The sequence below is a fragment of the Larus michahellis genome, chromosome 33, assembly GCF_964199755.1.
Source record: "Larus michahellis chromosome 33, bLarMic1.1, whole genome shotgun sequence".
In the NCBI taxonomy this organism is placed as follows: domain Eukaryota; kingdom Metazoa; phylum Chordata; class Aves; order Charadriiformes; family Laridae; genus Larus; species Larus michahellis.
In genome coordinates, this window is record NC_133928.1 from 110,961 (window position 1) to 130,993 (window position 20,033).

At 66.9% G+C, this 20,033-nt stretch overlaps 2 protein-coding genes across 2 annotated transcripts; one reads left to right on the forward strand and one right to left on the reverse strand.

Annotated features, from left to right (window-relative positions):
• Positions 1 to 1,611: 1,611 nt before the first annotated feature.
• Positions 1,612 to 18,596, forward strand: SRRT (serrate, RNA effector molecule). Its single transcript, XM_074568104.1, is given in 21 exon segments — positions 1,612 to 1,709; positions 2,337 to 2,459; positions 2,979 to 3,107; positions 3,670 to 3,816; positions 5,168 to 5,356; positions 7,407 to 7,576; positions 7,703 to 7,863; positions 8,489 to 8,596; positions 9,080 to 9,182; positions 9,832 to 10,007; positions 11,026 to 11,087; positions 11,224 to 11,302; positions 12,576 to 12,875; positions 13,755 to 13,925; positions 14,044 to 14,197; positions 15,714 to 15,907; positions 16,614 to 16,770; positions 17,278 to 17,377; positions 17,822 to 17,917; positions 18,403 to 18,419; positions 18,422 to 18,596. Coding segments are annotated over 20 exon segments (2,688 nt in total). The 5' UTR covers positions 1,612 to 1,709; positions 2,337 to 2,340; the 3' UTR covers positions 18,478 to 18,596.
• Positions 18,597 to 19,353: 757 nt separating this feature from the next.
• On the reverse strand, positions 19,354 to 19,987 carry TMEM256 (transmembrane protein 256; the record flags this gene model as incomplete). The annotated part of the gene is given in 4 exon segments (XM_074568092.1): positions 19,354 to 19,614; positions 19,617 to 19,638; positions 19,731 to 19,811; positions 19,909 to 19,987. Coding segments are annotated over 4 exon segments (301 nt in total), but the record flags the coding sequence as incomplete, so codon positions are not given.
• Positions 19,988 to 20,033: the final 46 nt, after the last annotated feature.

Consider the following 20,033-nt stretch of genomic DNA (forward strand, 5'->3'; position numbering starts at 1 on the left):
CACTGGGATGGACTGGTGGGTGCCTAAGGGGGGACTGGGAGAGACTGGGATGGACTGGGGGGGTCGTCCTGAGGGGGGACTGGGGGCACTTGGATGGGCTGGGGGAGGTTCTAAGGGGGGGACTGGGAGGGACTGGGGGAACTCAGATGGGAGGGGGGGGCGAGGGGGGCACTGGAATGGACTGAGCGGTTCTAAGGGGGGACTGGGAGGGACTGGGGGGATCCTGAGGGGGTACTGGGATGAACCGGGGGGCTCTGGGAGGGCACTGGGATGAACTGGGGGCACTGGGATGGACTAGGGGCGTCCTAATGGGGCACTGGAACAGACTGGGGGGGGGGGCTGGGGTGGGCTGGAGAACTGGGAGGGTCTGGGAGGGCACTGGGATGAACTGGGGGCACTGGGATGGGCTGGGGGGGGGCTAAGGGGGAACTGGGATGGACTGGGGGAGGGTCCTGAGAGAGACTGGAGCCACTGTGGGGACTCTAGGGGGGAACTGGGATGGACTAGGGGGGTCTGGGGGGGCGCTGGGATTGACTGGGGGGGCACTGGGATGGACTAGGGGGGTCTGGGGGGCCACTGGGATTGACTGGGGGAGCACTGGGATGGACTGGGGGCACTGGGATGGACTGAGGGGGCCTGGGGGGGTGCTGGGATGGACTGGGGGGACTGGGGGGGTGCTGGGATGGACTGGGGGGGTACTGGGATGGACTGGGGGGACTGGGATGGACTGAGGGGGCCTGGGGGGGCATTGGGATGGACTGGAGGGGGCCCGAGGTGGGACTGGGATGGACTGGAGGCACTGAGACAGGCTGGGGGGGGTCCCAAGGGGGGCTGGGGGCACTGGGATGGATCTGGGGGGGTCCTAAGGGAGGACCGGGACGGAGTGGAGGCACTGGGGTGGACTGGAGGGGTCCTAAGGGGGCACTGGGAACACTGGGATGCACCGGTGGGGCCCACAGCGGGAGTGGGACATACTGGGAGGCCCTGGGGGGGACGACACGGGGAAACTGAGGCCCTGGGGGAACGGGGGCGGGACGCTGGGAGGGACTGGGGGATGCTGGGGGCACTGGTTACCTGTGGGGGCACATGCGCGTCGCAGGCCGCCCCCCCTGCCCCCCGCCGCAAAATGGCGTCGGGGAGAGCCATGGCGACGCCCAGGGCAGCCTCAGGGCGGGGCGCGTGCGCGGGGCGGGCGAGACAAAATGGCCGCCCGCGCCCCTCTCACGTGACCCCACGGGAGATGGCGGCCCCCCCAGCCCGCGCGCGCGCGCGCGCCCGCCGCCCGGCAGCCAATGGGAGCAGGCGATGGGGTGGGTGGGCGGGGCCGGCCGCACCACAGAGCTCCGGTCCTCCAGGGCCGAGCCTAGAGCGTCCACCGCCACCATAGAGAGCTGGGCCCGCGGCTCGCACCCGCTTTTCTGCGTCCCGCAGACCATAGACCCGGAGCTCCCCGGCCAGAGCGAATCACCCGCCCCCCCGCACCGGCTGACCCCTCCGGTAACCACCCCCTCGCGACGAAACCATAGAGGAACTCCGAGGTCCTCCCGCGTTCCTAGAGCGGCGGCCATACGGTCTCCCCTCTAGCCCCCCCCCTTTCCTCTCTGCCCCGCCGCCCCGCCTTCCGTTAGACGTCACGTCCGGCCGGCGCGGACCGGAAGCGAGCGGGCGGCGGCGCGCGGAGCGGAGCGCGGCCGGGAGCGCGGGGGAAGGTGTGGGGGGGCCCCGGCGTGACATCACGGGGACGGGAGGGGGTGTCGGGGGGTTCGGGGGGGGCCATGGCGGGGGGTGAGAGGTCGGGGGGGGGGGTTCGGGGGGGTTGTGGGATAGTGGGGGGTCGGGAGGGCCCCGGGGGATTGTGGGATATTGGGGGTGTCCTGGGGGATGGTGGGATTTTGGGGGGGTCGGGGGGTTCCCGGAGGATCATGGGATGCTGGGGGGGCCGCAGGGGATTGGGGGATTTTGGGGGGCTCCTGGGGGATCATGGGAACCTGGGGGGGCAGAGGATGGCGGGATATTGGGGGCTTTTGGGGGGCGGGGGGGGGCCCTTGGGGGATTGTGGGTTATTGGGGGGGGTCCTGGGGGATTGGGGGATATTGGGGGGGGTTGGGGGGATGAGGGGGATTGCGAGATGCTGGGGGTTCCCGAGGAATTTTGGGGTATTGGGGGGGGTGGGAGACTCTGGGGTTTGAGGGGGGGGGGGTTGGGTTCTCTCTGGAGGGGCCGCAAGGGATTGTGGGGTACCGGGGATGCCCCTTGGGGGGGCTGAGGGGGTAAGGGAGACCCCGTGGGGGTCCCCGCTGACCGTGTCCGTGTCCCCCCCCCCCCCCCCCCCCCAGCGCCATGGGGGACAGCGACGACGAGTACGACCGGCGCCGGCGGGACAAGTTCCGTCGGGAGCGCAGCGACTACGACCGCTCGCGGGAGAGGGACGAGCGGCGGCGTGATGACTGGAGCGACCGGTGCGGCGCTGCGGGGGGGGGCCCCAACCCCCGGGGACGGGGGGGGCGGGCGGGCAGGCACAACCCCCCCCAGGTTGTCCCCAACATCCCCGGGGTGTCCCCAGTGCCGTGTCCCCCCACCTTCCTCGGGCAGCGACTGGGATCGGAGCCAGGAGCATCTCAGTGGGGGTGTCTCCAAACCCCGCCCGGGGGGGGGGTCCCCAACCCCTCGGGGGGGTCCCCAAACGCCCCCAAGGTGTCCCCAGCGCTGTGTCCCCCCACCCGCCTGGTGCAGGGTCTGGGATCGGGGCCAGGAATGGCATGATGGGGGGGTCCCCAACTCCCCCTAGGATGTCCCCAACTGCCCGCGGGGTCCCCAGTGCTGTGTCCCGCCCCCACCCCGATGCAGGGACTGGCATTGGGGCAGGGAGCATGGCGACAGGGGGGTCCCCAACCCCCCCCAGAGAGTTCCCAATGCCTCGGGGGGGTTCCCAAGCCCCCCCCCCCCGCCTGTCCCCAACGCTGTCCCTGTCCCCCCAGAGACTGGGATCGGGGCCGGGAGCGCCGCAGCCGGGGCGAGTACCGGGATTACGACCGGACACGCCGGGAGCGGTTCTCACCCCCTCGCCACGAGCTCAGCCCCCCCCAGAAACGCCTGCGCCGCGACTGGTGAGTGTCCCCCCCCCGAACCGCGTGCCCCTGCCCCTGAACCCCACCACAGCCCCCACAAATGTTGCTGTAGCCCCCCCCAAATCTTACCACGGTCCCCCCAAACCCCACAGCAGCAACCCCACAGATCTCAACGCATCCCCCCATTCCGTTGGCAGCCCCTCCAAATCCCATCACAGCTTTCCAAATTCTACCGCAGCCCCCCCAACGCCGCACCGGCCCCCTCCGAGCGACCCCCAGATCCTGCCGCAGCCCTCCAATCCTCACCGTAGCCCCCCACAAATCCCATGGCAGCCCACCACAGCCCCCCAGCCCCTGCTGCAGCCCCCAAAACTCTGCCACAGCCCTCCCAGTCCCCACAGCGGCCCCCCCAACACCGCCACAGACCCCCCCAAACCCCACCACAGCGTCACAGTCCTATGGCAGCCCCCACAAACCCCACCACAGCCCCCTCAGACCCCGCCATAGCCCCCCAGTCCCATGGCAGCCCCCCAAAACCCCATGGCAACCCCTCAAACCCCATCACAGCCCCTCAGACCCTGATGTCCCCCTCCTCCGCCAGGGATGAGCACAGCGGGGATCCCTACCACAGCGGCTACGACATGCCCTACAGCGGGGGGGGCGCCGGCCCCACCTACGGCCCCCCCCAGCCCTGGGGGCACCCCGAGATGCACGTCATGCAGCACCACATCCTGCCCATCCAGGCCAGGTAAGGACTCTGCCCCCTGCTCTGCCCCCCAGCACCCCCAAAACCACCTCAGCAGCCCCCCAGGTCCTTCCCTGTTCACCCCCAGGGCCCGAATCGGACAGTAATTGCCCCAAAGTGCCCCGTAATGGCCCAAATCGCCCAGTAATTGCCTCAACCCCCCACCCAAATGTCCCAAATCACACGGTGATTGCCCCAAACCGCCCCAAAACAGCCCAAATCACGCAGTAATTGTCTTACAGCTACCAGTAACGTCCTTTGGTGACCCAGTAACAGTCTGAACTGCGCCATGAGGTCATTAAGCTGCCCCATAATGTCACTGAGTCGCCCAGTAACGGCCCCAAACTGCCCCATAATGGGCTCAAATTGCTGCAGGATTTCCCCAAGGCAGTAATTACCAACTCAAAGGATCCTGAACTGCCCCGTAATGTATTTGAGCCACCCGATAACAGCCGAAACTGCCCCATAAGAGCCCCAACCCGCCCTGTAATGTCCTTGAGCCACACAAAACCAGACGAAACTGCCTCATAATGGGCCCAAATTGCCCTATAAGAACTCTGAAGCCCCTACTAACAGCCCAAAGTACCCTGTAATGTCTCTGAGCCACCTAATAACAACCTAAAATACCGCATAAGGTCTCCAAACTGCCCCGTAATATTCCTGAACTGCCCAATAACAGCTCTAAGTCTCCTATAATGGACCCAAACTGCGCTATAATATGTCTGAATTGCCCGGTAGCAGCCCAGAGTTCCCTGTAATGTGTCTGAGCCACCCAGTAACAGCCTAAAATGCCCCATAAGGGCCCCAAACTGCCCCATGATGTCCCTGAGCCACCCGGCAACAGCCCAAACCGCTCCGTAATGGACCCAAACCGCCCCATTATGGCTCTGAGCCACTCAATAACAGCCCAAACTACCCCGTAATGGTCCCAAACTGGCTTACGAGGGACGGAACCTGCCCTGTAACGTTCACGAGTCTCCTCATAACAGCCGGGAATGTCCCGTAACGGCCCCAGACTGCCCCATGACGTCTCTGAGCCGCCCAATAGCGGCCTAAAATGTTCTTTAATGGCCCCAAACTGACCTTTACTGGCCCCAAACTGGCCTATAATGGCCCCAAACTGCCCCATGACGTTTCTGAGATGCCCAATAACGGCCTAAAATGTTCTTTAATGGCCCCAAACTGACCTATAATGGCCCCAAACTGCCCCGTGATGCCCCTGACCCCCCCAGTAACAGCCCGGAGTGCCCCATAACGTCCCCAAACTGCCCCATAAATGCCCCAAACCGCCCCGTAAGGAGGCGGCAGCGTCCCCGTGTCGGGGGTGCCGACTCCTGCCTGTGCCCCCAAGCAGACTGGGGAACATCGCGGAGGTGGACCTGGGCATGGCCCCCCCGGTGATGAAGAGCTTCAAGGAGTTCCTGCTCTCCCTGGACGACGCCGTGGACGAGACGGAGGCGGTGAAGCGATACAACGACTACAAGCTCGATTTCCGCCGCCAGCAGATGCAGGATTTCTTCCTGGCCCATAAAGACGAGGAGTGGTACGTCCGAGGGAGGAGCCCCCCCCCCACCCCCCGAAAAAGCCATCCCACCCAAAAAAAAAAAAAAAAAAAAGCCACTTTCCACCCCCAAAAAAACCCCGCTTTCCACCCCAAAAAAGCCGCCGTCTTCTCTAAATCCCGCTGCGGCCGCCCCCAGTTTAAACCAGTGGGGGTTTGGGGAAGGGAAGGGGAGGGGGGGGATTCCAGCCGCCCCCCGTGGCTTGATTTGAGGCGGGGGGCGGGAAGACACCCCAGGGAATGTCGGGAGGGGTTCGGGGGGGTTGGATTTTGGGGTGGGGGGAGGCCGGAGCGGCCCCGGACCCGCGCGCAGTCGTTAACCATTCCCTTTTCTCCCCTCCTCCGAAGCGCCCGCCGCCAGCCAGGTTTTCCCTCCGGACGTCGTCCGCCAGCTTTAAAAAATAAAACAAACCCCCCCCCCCAGCGGCGGCCGGGGCTCGTTAACGCTCATTTCCTTAACGAGCTTTTTTTTTTTTTTTTTTCCCCCCCCATTTTTCTCCCCCCTCCACGTTGACGTGCTCTGGGGGGGCTGCGGGCAGACAGCCAGGGCTGAGGGTCGCGCACAATGCGGCCGGTAGCGAGCAAAAGTCGCAGGAAACAGGCAGGGACCGTTTGTTGTTTTATTTTTATTTTTTTTTTTTTTCGGGAACCCCCCCCCACCTCACGGAGGGGCCCAAACGCGGGGAGACCCCCCCGCTCCCCCTCCTTTTTCCATTTTTCAGCCAACTTTTTTAGTGTTTTTCTAGTTGGTTTTTTTTTTTTTTGTTCTTCTACTTCCCTTTGCTTTAAAACAAACAAACAAACAAACAAAAAACGGTATTAATTATGCTAATAAGTAGCAAAGCGCCGACGCGGGGGCCCGGCCGGATGGCGACGCTCGTGGCAAGCGTATGTATGACCCACCGCACCCCCCAAAACCACCCAATTCCCACCCAAAACACCCCCCGCTCCCCCTTTCCCCAGGGCCGCCGCTGCCGATCGCCGCCGCTGCGCCGGAGCCCCCACCCGGGCCGAGACTGGGGGCTGGGCCCCCCCTAAGTTTGGGGGGTGGTAGTTGGGGGAGGGGGGGATCGTTAGGGTGTTTACGAGGTTCCTGAGTTGATGGGGACGGGTCCCTGCGACCCCCAACTGGGGACACGGGGGGTCATTGAACCCCCATTGGGGGACACAGGGGCTGCCCCATGCCCTGCTCTGGGGATGCGGGGGGGTCACTGCACCCCAATTTGGGGACACAGAGGCCCCCCCCACTCCCTGCTTTGGGGACGCGGGGGCTCCCCCCACCCCATTTGGGGGGCGCAGGGGTTCCTACACCCCAACTGGGGGACACTGGGATCCCCCCACCCCGATCAGGGCAGACGAGGGGTCCTTGTACCCCGAGGTGGGGGGACACGGGGGGGGTCCTGCACCCTGTAGAGGGGGAAACGGGGCTCCCCCCACCCTGGTCGGGGCACGTGGGGTCCCTGTACCCCACTGAGGGGAAATGGGGGGGGTCCCTGTACCCCCAGTTAGGGGAAATGGGGGTCTCCACTCCCCAGTTAGGACAGACAGGGCCCCCCCAACCCGTACCCCAGCCCCAAAAGATGGGGGCGCCCATCGGCTAGAAACAGGGGGTCCCCCCACCCCATGTGCTAGAAATGGGGGGTCCCCCCACCCCAGATGTGCCAGACAGGGGTCCCCCCACCCTAAATATGCCAGATGAGGGGTCCCCCCACCCCAGACATGCCGGATGGGGGATCCCCATGCCCCAGATATGCAAAAAGGGGGGGCTCCTCCCACCCCAGATGTGGCAGACGGGGGGGGGGGAGTCCCTGCCCCACACGTGCCAGAAGGGGGGTCCCCCCACCCCAGATGTGCCAAAAGAAGGGTCCCCGCTCCCCCCCCGAAACAGCCAGGGGGGTGATGGGGGGGTTCCCCCCTCTCCCCTGCCGCAGCGGGACCCCCAGCTGGGGCAGGGCTGTCCCCCCCCAATCCCTGACACCCCCATCTTCCCCCCCGCCCCCCTCCATGTGTTTCCCCCCCCCACAAACCCCAGGTTCCGCTCCAAGTACCACCCGGACGAGGCGGGGAAGCGGAAGCAGGAGGCGCAGGCGGCCCTGAGGAACCGCCTCAACGTCTTCCTCTACCTCTCGGAGAACGGCTGGTTCGACAACCTGCTCCTGGACATCGACCGCGCCCCCGCCATCATCAAAACCCTCGATGCCGGTAGGGACACCCCCCCCCCACCACCACCCCCCACCCCCCGCCTCCAAAAAACACTTTTCTGGCTTTTGTCAGCCCCTCTCTCCTCTTTTCTCACCCCACTTTCTGGGGGGTTCGTTTTTCCGCCAGCGGTGATTAAGATGGAAGGGGGGACGGAGAACGACCTGCGCATCCTGGAGCAGGAGGAGGAGGAGGAGCGGCAGGAGAAGGCCGAAGCGGCCAAGAAGGAGGAAGCCCGACCCCCCGACGCCGACCGCAAGGAGAAGGAGGAGAAGGAGGAGGGAAAGAAGGTCTGGGGTGACACCCCCCCAAAATGGGGTCTCTTTTCGGGTCTCCTTGGGGTCTCTTTTGGGTTTTCTTGGCCCCTTGGTGTCTCTTTTGGGGTCCCCACGGTCTCTGCTGGGGGTTCCTTTGGTCCATGGGGTGTCCTCTGGGGTTCCCTTGTTCGACGGGGTCTCTCCTGGAGTCCCCTCAGTCTTTCTTGGGGTCCTCTTGGGCCCTTGGGATGTCATTTGGGGTCCCCATGGGCTCCCCTGGGATCTCTCCCGGCCCCTGGGGTCCCCATAATCTCTCCTGGGGTCCCCTTGTACCCTTGAGGTTTCTTTTGGGGTCTCCGTGGCCCCTTGGGGGTCTCCTTGGGCACGTGGCCTCTCCTTTGGGTCCCTTTGGTCTGTGGGATCTCGTTTGGGGTCCCCTTGGCCCCGTGGGGTCTCTCCTGGGGTCCCCTTGGGGTGTCCCCCTGCCCCAGGCTCTCCTCCTGCGGTCCCCTTGGGCCCATGGGGGTGTCTCCTGGGGGTCCCTGGGGTCTCCTCAGGGGTCCCCTTGGCCCCGGGGGGTCTCTTTTGGGGTTCCCCGGCCCTGTGGGTCCCCCTGCTCCCCGTGACACCCCCTGCCCCCCCCCCCCCCCCCAACCAGGGCGAGGGGGAGGCGCCGAGCGAGGAAAAGGCCAAGAAGGGGCCGGAGGAGGAGGAGGAGAAGGAGAAGGGACGGAAGGAGGAGGAAGGGGACAAGGAGGGCAAGAAGGTGAGCGGGACACGCCCACATCAGGCCACACCCCCCGCCTGTCAGGCCCCACCCCCTGGAATAGGCCCCACCCCATCCACCAGTGCCTGTGGCTTGTGCTGAAGCCCCGCCCCCTTTCTGCCAAGCCCCGCCCCCTTTCTGCCAAGCCCCACCCACCAATGGGCTGGGCCCGCCCCCTTTTTGAAAACCCGCCCTCCCTTTTGAAACCCCACCCCCTTTCCATTAAGCCCCGCCCATTGCAAGCCCCACAGGCCCCTCCCCTTGAGCCAAGCCCCTCCCCTTTCCCTCAGGCTCCTCCCCCTTTTCTTTGGCACCTCCCATTCGGACAAGCCACGCCCCCTTTCCCCAGGCTCCACTCCTTCACTCAAGCCCCGCCCCTTCCCCAAGCACCGCCCCCTTCCCCTGCTCTGCCCCTGGGCCCCGCCCCCTGCCGAGGCCCCGCCCCCCGGCCCCGCCCCAGCGCCCCCTGTCGGCCCCTCCCAGGCCAGCAAGAAGCGGCCGCGGCAGCGCAACGGGGACGACAGCGACGAGGGCAGCGCCAGCGACTCCGAGAGCGAGGGCGAGGGCGGCCGCGGGGACAAGGACGGTGGGACACGGCGGGGGACACACGGGGAGGGCGGGGGGGGGACGGACAGGGAGGGTCTTGGGGAGGGTCCCTGATGCCCTTGGGGGACCCAGGGAGCTCCCCGGGGGGTCCTTCGCGGGGCGTGGGGGACCCTGGGGGGACAAGAGCGTGCCAGGGGGATCTTGGGAGTCCCTGGGGGGGACGTGGAGAATCTTGGGGGGCTCCTTGAGGTCTTTGGGGTGGTATTGAGGATGTGGGGGGGTCATGGAGGGTCTTGGGGGGACACTGAGGTCCCCTTGGGGGGGTCCCAGAGATACTTGGGGGGATATTGAGGGTCTTGGGGGATGTGGGGTTCCTTGGGGGGATCCTCAGGGGGATGCTGAGGTCCCCCTGGAGGGGGGGGGGATGGTCCCTGAGGCCCTTGGGAGTCCCTGGGGGGATACGGAGGGTCTTGGGGGGTCCCTGAGGTCGTTGGGGTTCCCTGGGAGGGGGCACTGAGGATCACTGAACGTCCTGGGGGGGTTAAATGGGACCTGGGGGGGGACACGGCGGGGGGGACTTCAGGGCTTGGAGGGGACTTAGGGGCTCCGGGGACACTGAATGGGGGCCGGGTCTTTGAGGGGTCCCTGCTTGTCCCTGACTCCCCCCATTTCCCCCCCACCGCCAACAGAGGAGAAGGGGAAGGAGGAAAAGGCCCGTGAGGAAGAGGGGGGGCCGGCGGCGCCGAAGGCCAAGGAGAAGGAGAGCGGGGGGGGGACGGAGCCCAAACCTCGCCCCCTCCACAAAACCTGCTCCCTCTTCATGCGCAACATCGCGCCCAACATCTCCCAGGCCGAGATCGTGGCGGTGAGACCCCCAACCCCCCCCCAAAAACCCCCAACCACCCCCCAGCCCCCTCAAAACCCCCAACATCCACCAAAACCCCCCCCAAAACCCTCCCAAACCACCCCAAAAATACCCCAACCCCCCCAAGAACCCCTTCCAACCCCCCCAGCACCCCCCAAAAATACCCCAACCCCCTAAGTACCCCTTCCAACCCCCCCAAACCACCCCAAAAATACCCCAACCCCCCCAAGAACCCCTTCCAACCCCCCCAGCACCCCCCAAAAATACCCCAACCCCCTAAGTACCCCTTCCAACCCCCCCAAACCACCCCAAAAATACCCCAACCCCCCCAAGAACCCCTTCCAACCCCCCCAAACCACCCCAAAAACACCCCAACCACCCCAAAAATACCCCAACCCCCCCAAGTACCCCTTCCAACCCCCCCAAACCACCCCAAAAATACCCCAACCCCCCCAAGAACCCCTTCCAACCCCCCCAGCACCCCCCAAAAATACCCCAACCCCCTAAGTACCCCTTCCAACCCCCCCAAACCACCCCAAAAACACCCCAACCCCCCCAAGAAACCCTTCCAACCCCCCCAAACCACCCCAAAAATACCCCAACCCCCCCAAGTACCCCTTCCAACCCCCCCAGCACCCCCCAAAAAAACCTTCAACCCCTCCATCAAAAGCCTCCCTCCCCCCCAAAAAACTCCCACTCCTCCAAAACAGCCCAACCTTCCCGAAGCTGCCCAAGAAACCCCCACCCCCCCCTTAAAACCCCCCCAATAAGCCCTCAACCCCCCAAACCCTTCCCAGCACCTCCCAAACCCCCCCAAAAAACCCACCCCCTCAAGAAACCCCCAGCACCCGTGAAAAACCCCCCCCACCCCCAAAAAGCCCCTCAACCCCCCCCCAAACCCTCCCAGCAGCTCCCAAACCCCCCCCCAAAACCCCAAACTCCCTCCAAACCCCTCAACTCCCCCCCCCCCCAAATAACTCCCCCCCCTCAAAATAAACCCCCCCTTTCCCCCCCCCAGCTCTGCAAGCGCTACCCCGGCTTCATGCGCGTGGCTCTGTCGGACCCCCAGCCCGAGAGGAGGTGGGTGCTGCCCCCCCCCCGGCCCCAATCTGGGGACCCCCCAGGGGTTTGGGGACCCCCCCCCGGAATGCGGGGGGGGGGGGGGGGGGGGTGTCTCACACCACGATGTCATCGTCGTCGTGTCCCCCCCCCCCAGGTTTTTCCGGCGGGGGTGGGTCACCTTCGACCGCAGCGTCAACATCAAGGAGATCTGCTGGAGCCTGCAGAACATCCGGGTGAGGGGGGGGCGTTCGGGGGGGGCGTTCGGGGGGTATTTTGGGGTATTTTTGAGATTTTTTGAGGGGTGTTTTGGGCTTATTTTGGTGTTATTTCGGCGTTATTTCGGGGGCGTTTTCAGGATGAGTTTAGGGGTGTTCCAGGGTTATTTTCAGGGTTGTTTTTTGCGGGGGGGGGGGGGGATTATTTTGGGGGTATTTTGAGGATGGTTTTGGGGGTGTTTTGGGGTTATCTCGGGTTATTTTGGGGTATTTCGTGGTGTTTCGGGGTTACTTGGGGGTATTGTAGGGGTGTTTTCAGCACATTTTGGGGGGTGTTTGGGGTTATTTTGGGGGGTTTATAGAGTTATTCCGTGGGGGTTTTCTGAGTTTTGGGGTTTTGGGTGAGTTTCAGGGTTATTTCAGGGTTTCACCCCCCCCCCCGCCCCCCCCTTGTGGGACTGCGAGCTCAGCCCGGGGTGAACCAGGACGGACGCGCTGCGCTATTTTGGGGCCACTTTGGTGTATTTTGGGGCCATTTTAGTGTGGTTTTGGCCGGTTTGGGGGGATTTTTAGGTATTTTGGGGGGATTTTTAGGTATTTTGGGGGTTGTTTTGAGGTCTGACTCCCCCCCCTTTGCCCCCCCCCCAGAGCTGCGGGACTGAGCTGAGCCCCGGTGTGAACCGGGACCTGACGCGCTGGGCTATTTTGGGGCTACTTTAGTGTATTTTGGGGCTACTTTAGTGTATTTTGGGCTGGTTTGGGGGTATTTTCAGAGTATTTTTAGGTGATTTTGGGGCATTTTGAGGCCTGACCCCCCCCTTTGCCCCCCCCCAGCTGCGGGACTGCGAGCTGAGCCCCGGCGTGAACCGGGACCTGACGTGCTGGGCTATTTTGGGGCTACTTTAGTGTATTTTGGGGCTACTTTAGTGTATTTTGGGGCTACTTTAGTGTATTTGGGGGCTATTTTAGTGTATTTTGGGCTGGTTTGTGGGTATTTTTGGGTGATTTTGGGGCATTTTGAGACCTGACCCCCCCTTTGCTCCCCCCCCCAGCTGCGGGACTGCGAGCTGAGCCCCGGCGTGAACCGGGACCTGACGTGCTGGGCTATTTTGGGGCTACTTTAGCGTATTTTGGGGCTACTTTAGCGTATTTTGGGGCTACCTTAGTGTATTTTGGGGCTACCTCAGTGTATTTGGAGGCTATTTTAGTGTATTTTGGGCTGGTTTGTGGGTATTTTTGGGTGATTTTGGGGCATTTTGAGGCCTGACCCCCCCTTTGCTCCCCCCCCCAGCTGCGGGACTGCGAGCTGAGCCCCGGCGTGAACCGGGACCTGACGCGCCGCGTGCGCAACGTGAGCGGCATCACGCAGCACCGCCCCATCGTGCGCAACGACATCAAGCTGGCGGCGCGGCTGGTGCACGCCCTGGACGGCCGCGCCCAGCTCTGGGCCACGCCCGGCCACGCCCTCGGGGGGGCCGCGCCCCCGGGGGGCGGGGGGACGGCGGGGACGACGGGGGACGCGCCACCCCCCGCCTCCGCCACCCCCCAGAACCCCGAAGGGGGGGACGGGGACGCTGCCGCCGCCGCCGGGGTGAGTGTGGGGGGGTCAAAGGGGGGAGGTCTGGGGCGGGGGGGGGGCTCCGGTGTCACCTCGTGGTCCACGATGTCCCCCTCAATGTCCCCGTTGTCCCCTCATGGACCCCTCGTGGTCCTCACTGTCCCCTTGTGGTCCCCTCATGGTCACCACATGGTCCCCATCGTCCCCTCCTGGTCCTTTCATGGTCCCCGCTGTCCCCTCGTGGTCCCCACTGTCCATCTCACGGTCCCCAGGTCCTTCCCATGATCCCCGAGTCCTCCTCGTGGCCCCTGGTGGTCCCCACGGCCATCTCATGGTTCCTGCGTCCATTTCTTGGTCCCCATCTCCCTCTGATGGTCCCTGGTAGTCCCCACATCCATCTCGCAGTCCCCAAGTCCATCTCGTGATCCCCGCGTCCTCCTGGTGGTCCCCACATCCCCTTCGTGTTTCCCACTGACTCCTGGTGGTCCCCAGGTCCTTCTCGTGGTCCCCAAGTGCTCCTTGTGGCTCCTGGTGGTCCCCACGTCCATCTTATGGTTCTTACACCCCCCAGTGGTCCCCATGGCCATCTTGTGGTCCCCACGCCCCCGTGGTGGCCCCTGGTGGTCCTTACATCCATCTGGTGGTCCCCACGTCCCTCTGATGGTCCCTGGTGATCCCTATGTCCCCGTGGTGGTCCCTGGTGGTCCTTGCATCCATCTGGTGGTCCCCGTGTTCTGGTCCCCACGTCCCTCTGATGGTCCCTGGTGGTCCCCGTGTCCCCGTGGTAGCCCCTGGTGGTCCTTACATCCATCTGGTGGTCCTGGAGTCCTGGTCCCCATGTCCCTTTGATGGTCCCTGGTGGTCCCCACGTCCCCGTGGTGGCCGCGGGTGACGGCCGGGTGTCGGTGGCAGGCGGTGGGGTGGCAGAACCCGGTGCTGAAGCACATCACGGATTACCTGATCGAGGAGGTGAGCGCGGAGGAGGAGGAGCTGCTGGGCCGCAGCGGGGGCGACGCCGAGGAGGGGCCGCGCGAGGCCAACCCCGCCGAGGTCACCGTCGAGCGCGACGAGAAGCTCCTCAAGGTGACACCCCCTCCCGTCCCCTGCGTCCCCCTTGTCCCCATTCAACCTCCCTTGTCGCCGTCCCGTCCCCGTGTCCCCCCGCCGTCCCCGCGTCCCCCCTGATGTCCCGTGTCCCCAGGTGCTGGACCGGCTGCTGCTCTACCTGCGCATCGTGCACTCGGTGGATTACTACAACACCTCCGAGTACCTCAACGAGGACGAGATGCCCAACCGCTGCGGCATCGTGCACGTGCGGGGCCCCCTGCCCCCCAACCGCGTCTCCCACGGAGAGGGTACGGCCCGACCCACCAGTTGGGGGGGGGATTGGGGGGGCTCCTGACCCCCGCTTGGGGATCTCCTGTCCCCTGACTGGGGGTCTGGGGGTCCCCTGCCCACCCCCCCCCGCCACCAGCTGTGGGTCTCAGGGCCAGGGAAGGTCCGGAGGGGGGGTTCCACGTGCCCCAGCCGTGGGTCTCCTGCCCCCAAAATGGGTCCTGGGGTCCCCTGTCCCCCAGACTCCTGCATCCCCTGTGTCCGCCCCCAGCCCCTGTGACCCCCCCCGACCCATGTGTGTCCACCCCCAGCCCCTGTGACCCCCCCTGACCCGTGTGTGTCCCTCCCAGTCCCTGTGTCCCCCCTGACCCATGTGTCCCCCCTGACCCATGTGTCCCCCCTGACCCATGTGTGTCCCCCCCCAGCCCCCGTGTCCCCCCCCGACCCGTGTGTCCCCCCTGACCCATGTGACCCCCCCATCCCCATGTCCGCCCCCATCCCCTGTGACCCCCCCGACCCGTGTGTGTCCCCCCAGCCCCTGTGACCCCCTCTGACCTCTGTCCCCCCCATTCCGTGACCCTCCGTGACCCTCCCTGACCTGTGTGTCCCCCCCGACCCATGTGTGTGTCCCCCACCTGCATGTCCCCCCCAGGCCCTGTGACCCCCCTGACCCATGTGTGTCCCCCCCCATCCTCTGTGAGCCCCCCAACCCATGTGTGTCCCTCCCAGTCCCTGTGAGCCCCCTCAGCCCTGTGTCCCCCCCCCCAGCCCCGTGTCTCCCCTGACCCATGTGTGTCCCCCCAGCCCCCGTGTCCCCCCCCAGCCCCGTGTCCCCCCGCAGCCCCCGTGTCCCCCCATCCCCCGTGTCCCCCCAGCCCCTGTGACCCCCCAACCCATGTGTGTGTCCCCCAGTCCCTGTGACCCCCCCAGCCCCGTGTCCCCCCCATCCCCTGTGACCCCCCCCAACACGTGTGTCCCAGCCCCTGTGACCCCCCTCAGCCCTGTGTCCCCCCCCAGCCCCGTGTCTCCCCTGACCCATGTGTGTCCCCCCCCATCCCCCTTGTCCCCCCCCATCCCCCGTGTCCCCCCCAGCCCCATGTCCCCCCCATCTCCTGTGTCCCCCCCGACCCATGTGTGTGTCCCCCCCACCTGCATGTCCCCCCCAGCCCCTGTGACGCCCCCCAGGCCCTGTGACCCCCCTGACCCATGTGTGTCCCCCCCCATCCCCTGTGAGCCCCCCAACCCATGTGTGTCCCTCCCAGTCCCTGTGAGCCCCCTCAGCCCTGTGTCCCCCCCCCCAGCCCCGTGTCTCCCCTGACCCATGTGTGTCCCCCCAGCCCCCGTGTCCCCCCCAGCCCCGTGTCCCCCCCCATCCCCCTTGTCCCCCCCCATCCCCCTTGTCCCCCCCATCCCCTGTGTCCCCCCAGCCCCTGTGACCCCCCAACCCATGTGTGTCCCCCCCAGTCCCTGTGACCCCCCCAGCCCCGTGTCCCCCCCATCTCCTGTGACCCCCCCCGACCCGTGTGTCCCCCCCAGTGGCGGAGTGGCAGAAGAGCTTCGAGGAGCGGCTGGGGCCGCTGCTGGCGGGGCGCGAGGCGCTGCCCGAGGAGGAGGCGCAGCGCCTGGGCCGCAAGGACCCCGAGCAGGAGCTGGAGAAGTTCGTCACCGCCAACACCCAGGAGCTGGGCAAGGACAAGTGGCTCTGTCCCCTCAGCGGCAAGAAGTTCAAGGTGGGGACATTGCCGGGGGGGGGGGGGGGGACACGGACACGCTGGGGACGCGGGGGACAGCCGGGGACCAGGCAGGGGGAGGAGCGGTGGGGACACCTCGGCAGGAAGAACCTCGAGGGGGGGACGCAGGGGACGGCCAGCGGCTGAGCGGGGACAAGTGGCGGTGACCCTTCGGCGCTGAGAGGTTCAAGGTCGGGACATCGGGGACACTCGGGAAGCAGGCAGGGACAAGCGGTGGCGTCCCCTCAGCAGGGTGAAGCTCAAGGTGGGGACACTGGAGACAGGAGCAGGACATGGGGGACGCCCAGGAGCCAGGCAGGGACGAGCGGTGGTGGCACCTCAGTGGCAAGAAGCTCAAGGTGGGGACACTGGGGACACCCAGGAGCTGAGCAGGGACGAGTGTCCCCGTCCCCTTGGTGGCCGAGAGGCTTGAGGTGGGGAACAGAAGGACGTGGGGGGGGGGGGACGGACGACACGGGGGTGGAGACGAGGGGACACCGGGGACGTGGGGGGACGTTGGGGACGGGAGGGGACACGGTGGGATGCCGGAGAGCGTTGGAGACAGGGAGGAGAACGTGGACGGCGGCCCCTGGGGGAGGAACTGGGGGGTGCGAGGTGGGGGGGGGTCCGTCCCCCCACCGCGTCCGTCCCCCCCCCACCCCCGCGGTGTCCCCGCGGTGTCCCCAAGGTGCCGTTGTCCCCGCAGGGCCCCGAGTTCGTGCGCAAGCACATCTTCAACAAGCACGGGGAGAAGATGGGCGCCGTGCGCAAGGAGGTTTTGTTCTTCAACAACTTCCTCATGGACCCCAAGCGCCCGGCGCTGCCCGAGGGCAAGGGGGGGCCCCCCCCCGGCCCCGCCCAGGGTGAGTGTGTGTCCCCCATCCTCCCCCGGGGTCACCCCGACGTCCCCCCCCGGTCACCCCACGGAGGGGGGTGGGAACCCGACGGCTGCTCCCGTGTCCCTCGTGTCACCTCCTCGGCCACCCCGGGGTCCGTGGGGGGTCGGTGACACCCCCATTCCCCCCGCGCCCCCCCCCCCCTCCGGGTTCATTTGGGTCGGTGACACCCCAGTATCCCCCCAAGGGTCGGTGACACCCCAAAATCTGCCCCCCCGCCATGTCCCCTTGGCCACCCTGGGGGCTGGGGGGGGTTGGGGACACCCCAGTGTCACCCCCTGGGGTCCATACGGGGGTGCTGACACCCCGGTACCCCCCCCCCCAATGTCCCCGAGGGTCTGTATAGGGGTGGTGACACCCCCTTTACCCCCCCAGATCCCCCCCCCCCCCCCGTGCCATTGTCCCCCTGTCCCCCACCCTGGGGGGGTGTCCCAGTCCATATGTCCCCTTGACCCCCCCTGTCCCCCCCGCCAGGCCTGGCCCCGGGGCTGCCCTACCCCCCCCAGACGCCGCAGGGGATGATGCCCTACGGGCAGCCCCGGCCCCCCATCCTGGGCTACGGAGGTACGGAGGGGCTGGGGGGGCCGGGGGGGGTCAGGGAGGGGGGTTTGGGGGGTCTTGTGGGGGTTTAGGGGCTCAAGGGGGGGCCCTGGGGGGGGTCTTGTGGGGGTTTGGGGCTCAAGGGCGAGCCCTGGGGGGTCAGGGAGGGTCTTGGGGCCCTCAAGGGGGGGCTGGGGGGTGTCCAGGAGGGGTCTGGGGGGGCTCTTGGAGGGGTTTGGGGGGGGGGGCAGCAAGAGATCTGGGGGGGGGGGGGTTGGGGGGCTGGGGGGTGTCCAGGAGGGGTCTGGGGGGGCTCTTGGAGGGGTTTGGGGGGGGGCAGCAAGAGATTTGGGGGGGGGGCTCAGGGTGGGTGTGGGGGGTCAGTAACTGGAGCAGGGCACTGGGGGGCACTGGTCTCATGGGGGGGGGGTTGGGGGTCCCCACTGACCCCCCCTTCCCCTCTCCCCCCCCCTCCCAGGCGGCCCCCCTACCCCCCCGGGCCCTACGCCGCCGGTCGGGGCAACTACGACACCTTCCGGGGCCAGGGGGGCTACCTCAACAAACCCCGCAGCAGGTAAGGGGGCAGCCCCATAGCGGGGGGGGGGGCCCTGGTCCCATCTGCGGGGGGGAACAGCCCTTACTTGGGGGGTGGGCTTGGTCTGGGGGGGGGGAAGGACCCCCACTGGGGGGACCCTGATCTCCCTTGGGGGGCAGGCTCATTTTGGGGGCCGGGGGGGGGGGGGTGTAGTAAGGACCCCCACTTGTGGGGCAGGTTGAAGGTCTTGGGGGGGGGGGGGGTGTGAGTTACTTGGGGGGCAGGGGGGATCAATGGGGGGGGGATGTGGGGGGTCGAGGGCACTTAGGGGGGCAGGGGGGATCAATGGGGGGGGATGTGGGGGGTCGAGGGCACTTAGGGGGGCAGGGGGGATCAATGGGGGGGGATGTGGGGGGGTCGAGGGCACTTAGGGGGGCAGGGGGGATCAATGGGGGGGGATGTGGGGGGTCGAGGGCACTTAGGGGTCCCGGTGCCCCCCCCCCCGACCCCCCGCTGCCCCCCAGGATGGTTCGGGGCGACCCCGGGCGATCATCGAGTACCGCGACCTGGACGCCCCCGAGGACGTCGACTTCTTCTAGCGCCCCTCCCCCCCCCCACCCCCCACCCCCTTTTGATACGCCCCTCCCCCACCCCCCGCCCCCTTTGTACATCAAACCCCCCCCCTCCAGCCCCACACCCCCCAATAAATGGCCCCCTGTGGGGCAGCACCCACTCGAGCCCCACTGCGGGGGGGGAATCTGTGGGGCTGGGGGGTTCTGTGGGGCTGGGGGGGTCCCCATAGGGCGTGTATAGGGCTGACGATTGGATCTATGGGGCTGGGAGGGGTGTGTGGGGCTTGGGAGGGATTCCATAGGGCATCTCTGGGGCTGGGGGGAGGGATCTGTGGGGCGGGGGGGGGGGGGGGGGGCGGGTCCTATGAGGTGTCTGTGGGAGATCTGTGGGGCTGAGGAGTGGGTCTATGGGGCTGGGAGGGTGGAGGGGGGTAATCTGTGGGGCTGGGGGGGGATCCCATGGGGGATCTATGGGGCCGGGGGTCTGTGCCCCGCCCACCCGGACGCCTGGGTTCCCCCCCCATGACGTAATGGGAGGCGGTGCTAAAACTCGATCGTTTATTGGCTGAGAGGCCGAGGGAAGGGCCGCCCACCAGCCAATCCGCTTTCAGCTCCTCCGATTGGCTGCTGCCCCAGCCAACGGGGAGAGGGAAGCGGAGGGTGGGCGGGGAGCCAGGCGACCATTGGCTGTCGCCCAGCAACTGCTGTGACGTCACCAAACTCAGCATCCCCACGGCACCGGGGGGAGGGAGGGGGAATCGTGCAGCAGCCAATCAGAAGCCGGGGGAAGGCCACACCCATTTTCTCATTGGCTGCTGCCCTTCACTGCTGCGCCCCAATCACGGTCCGGCGCGCAGGTGAGCGTGCACCCCCATTGGCCGGCAGCTCCACCAATAGGGAGGCCGGCGACGGGGGAAGCTCCGCCTTTTAAAGGGGAAACGGGTCCCTCGGGAGGGGGATGGCGGCGTCCCCGGGGGTCCCTCCGCCGTGGGTCCCGGACGCCGGGGTCCCTGGGGCTCCCCCTCCGTGGGTCCCGGGCGCCCCCTCAGAGGGCCATGGAGGCCCAGGCGAGGATGAAGCAGGTCCCCCCCAGGGGCGCGGTGCGGTTGAAGCCTGGGTCCCCGCTGAGCCCGTGGTAGTAGAGGGGGAGGCAGAAGAGGCCGATCCGGCGCAGAACAGAGACCCGGCCTGGGGGGAGGGGGGCGGGGGGGGTCAGCGGGGGCGGGGGGGGGGGGTGCGGGGGCGGGGAGGGGTCGGTGTTGGGGGAGGGGCGGACGCACCAGGGCGGGGCGGCGGCAGTGGGGGGCGGCCAGGAGCGCCAGGCTGTTCAGGAGGTGGAACCGGTTCGCCGTCTCGTAGAGCTGTTGGGGGGGGAATAAACCGGGGCGGGGGCGGGGGAAGGGGTCAGGAGGGGACCCAGGCGTCCGGGTCCCCCCTCCCCCCCCCCCCGAAACTTACCTCCTTCTGATACTCGTCCCGGTCGCTGCGGCGGAGCCCTGGAGGGGGGGGGGGGGGAAGGAGGGGAAAACGGGGGGGGCTGTGTCACTTATAGGCCCCGTCCCCGGTTTCCCCTCCCCGACCCC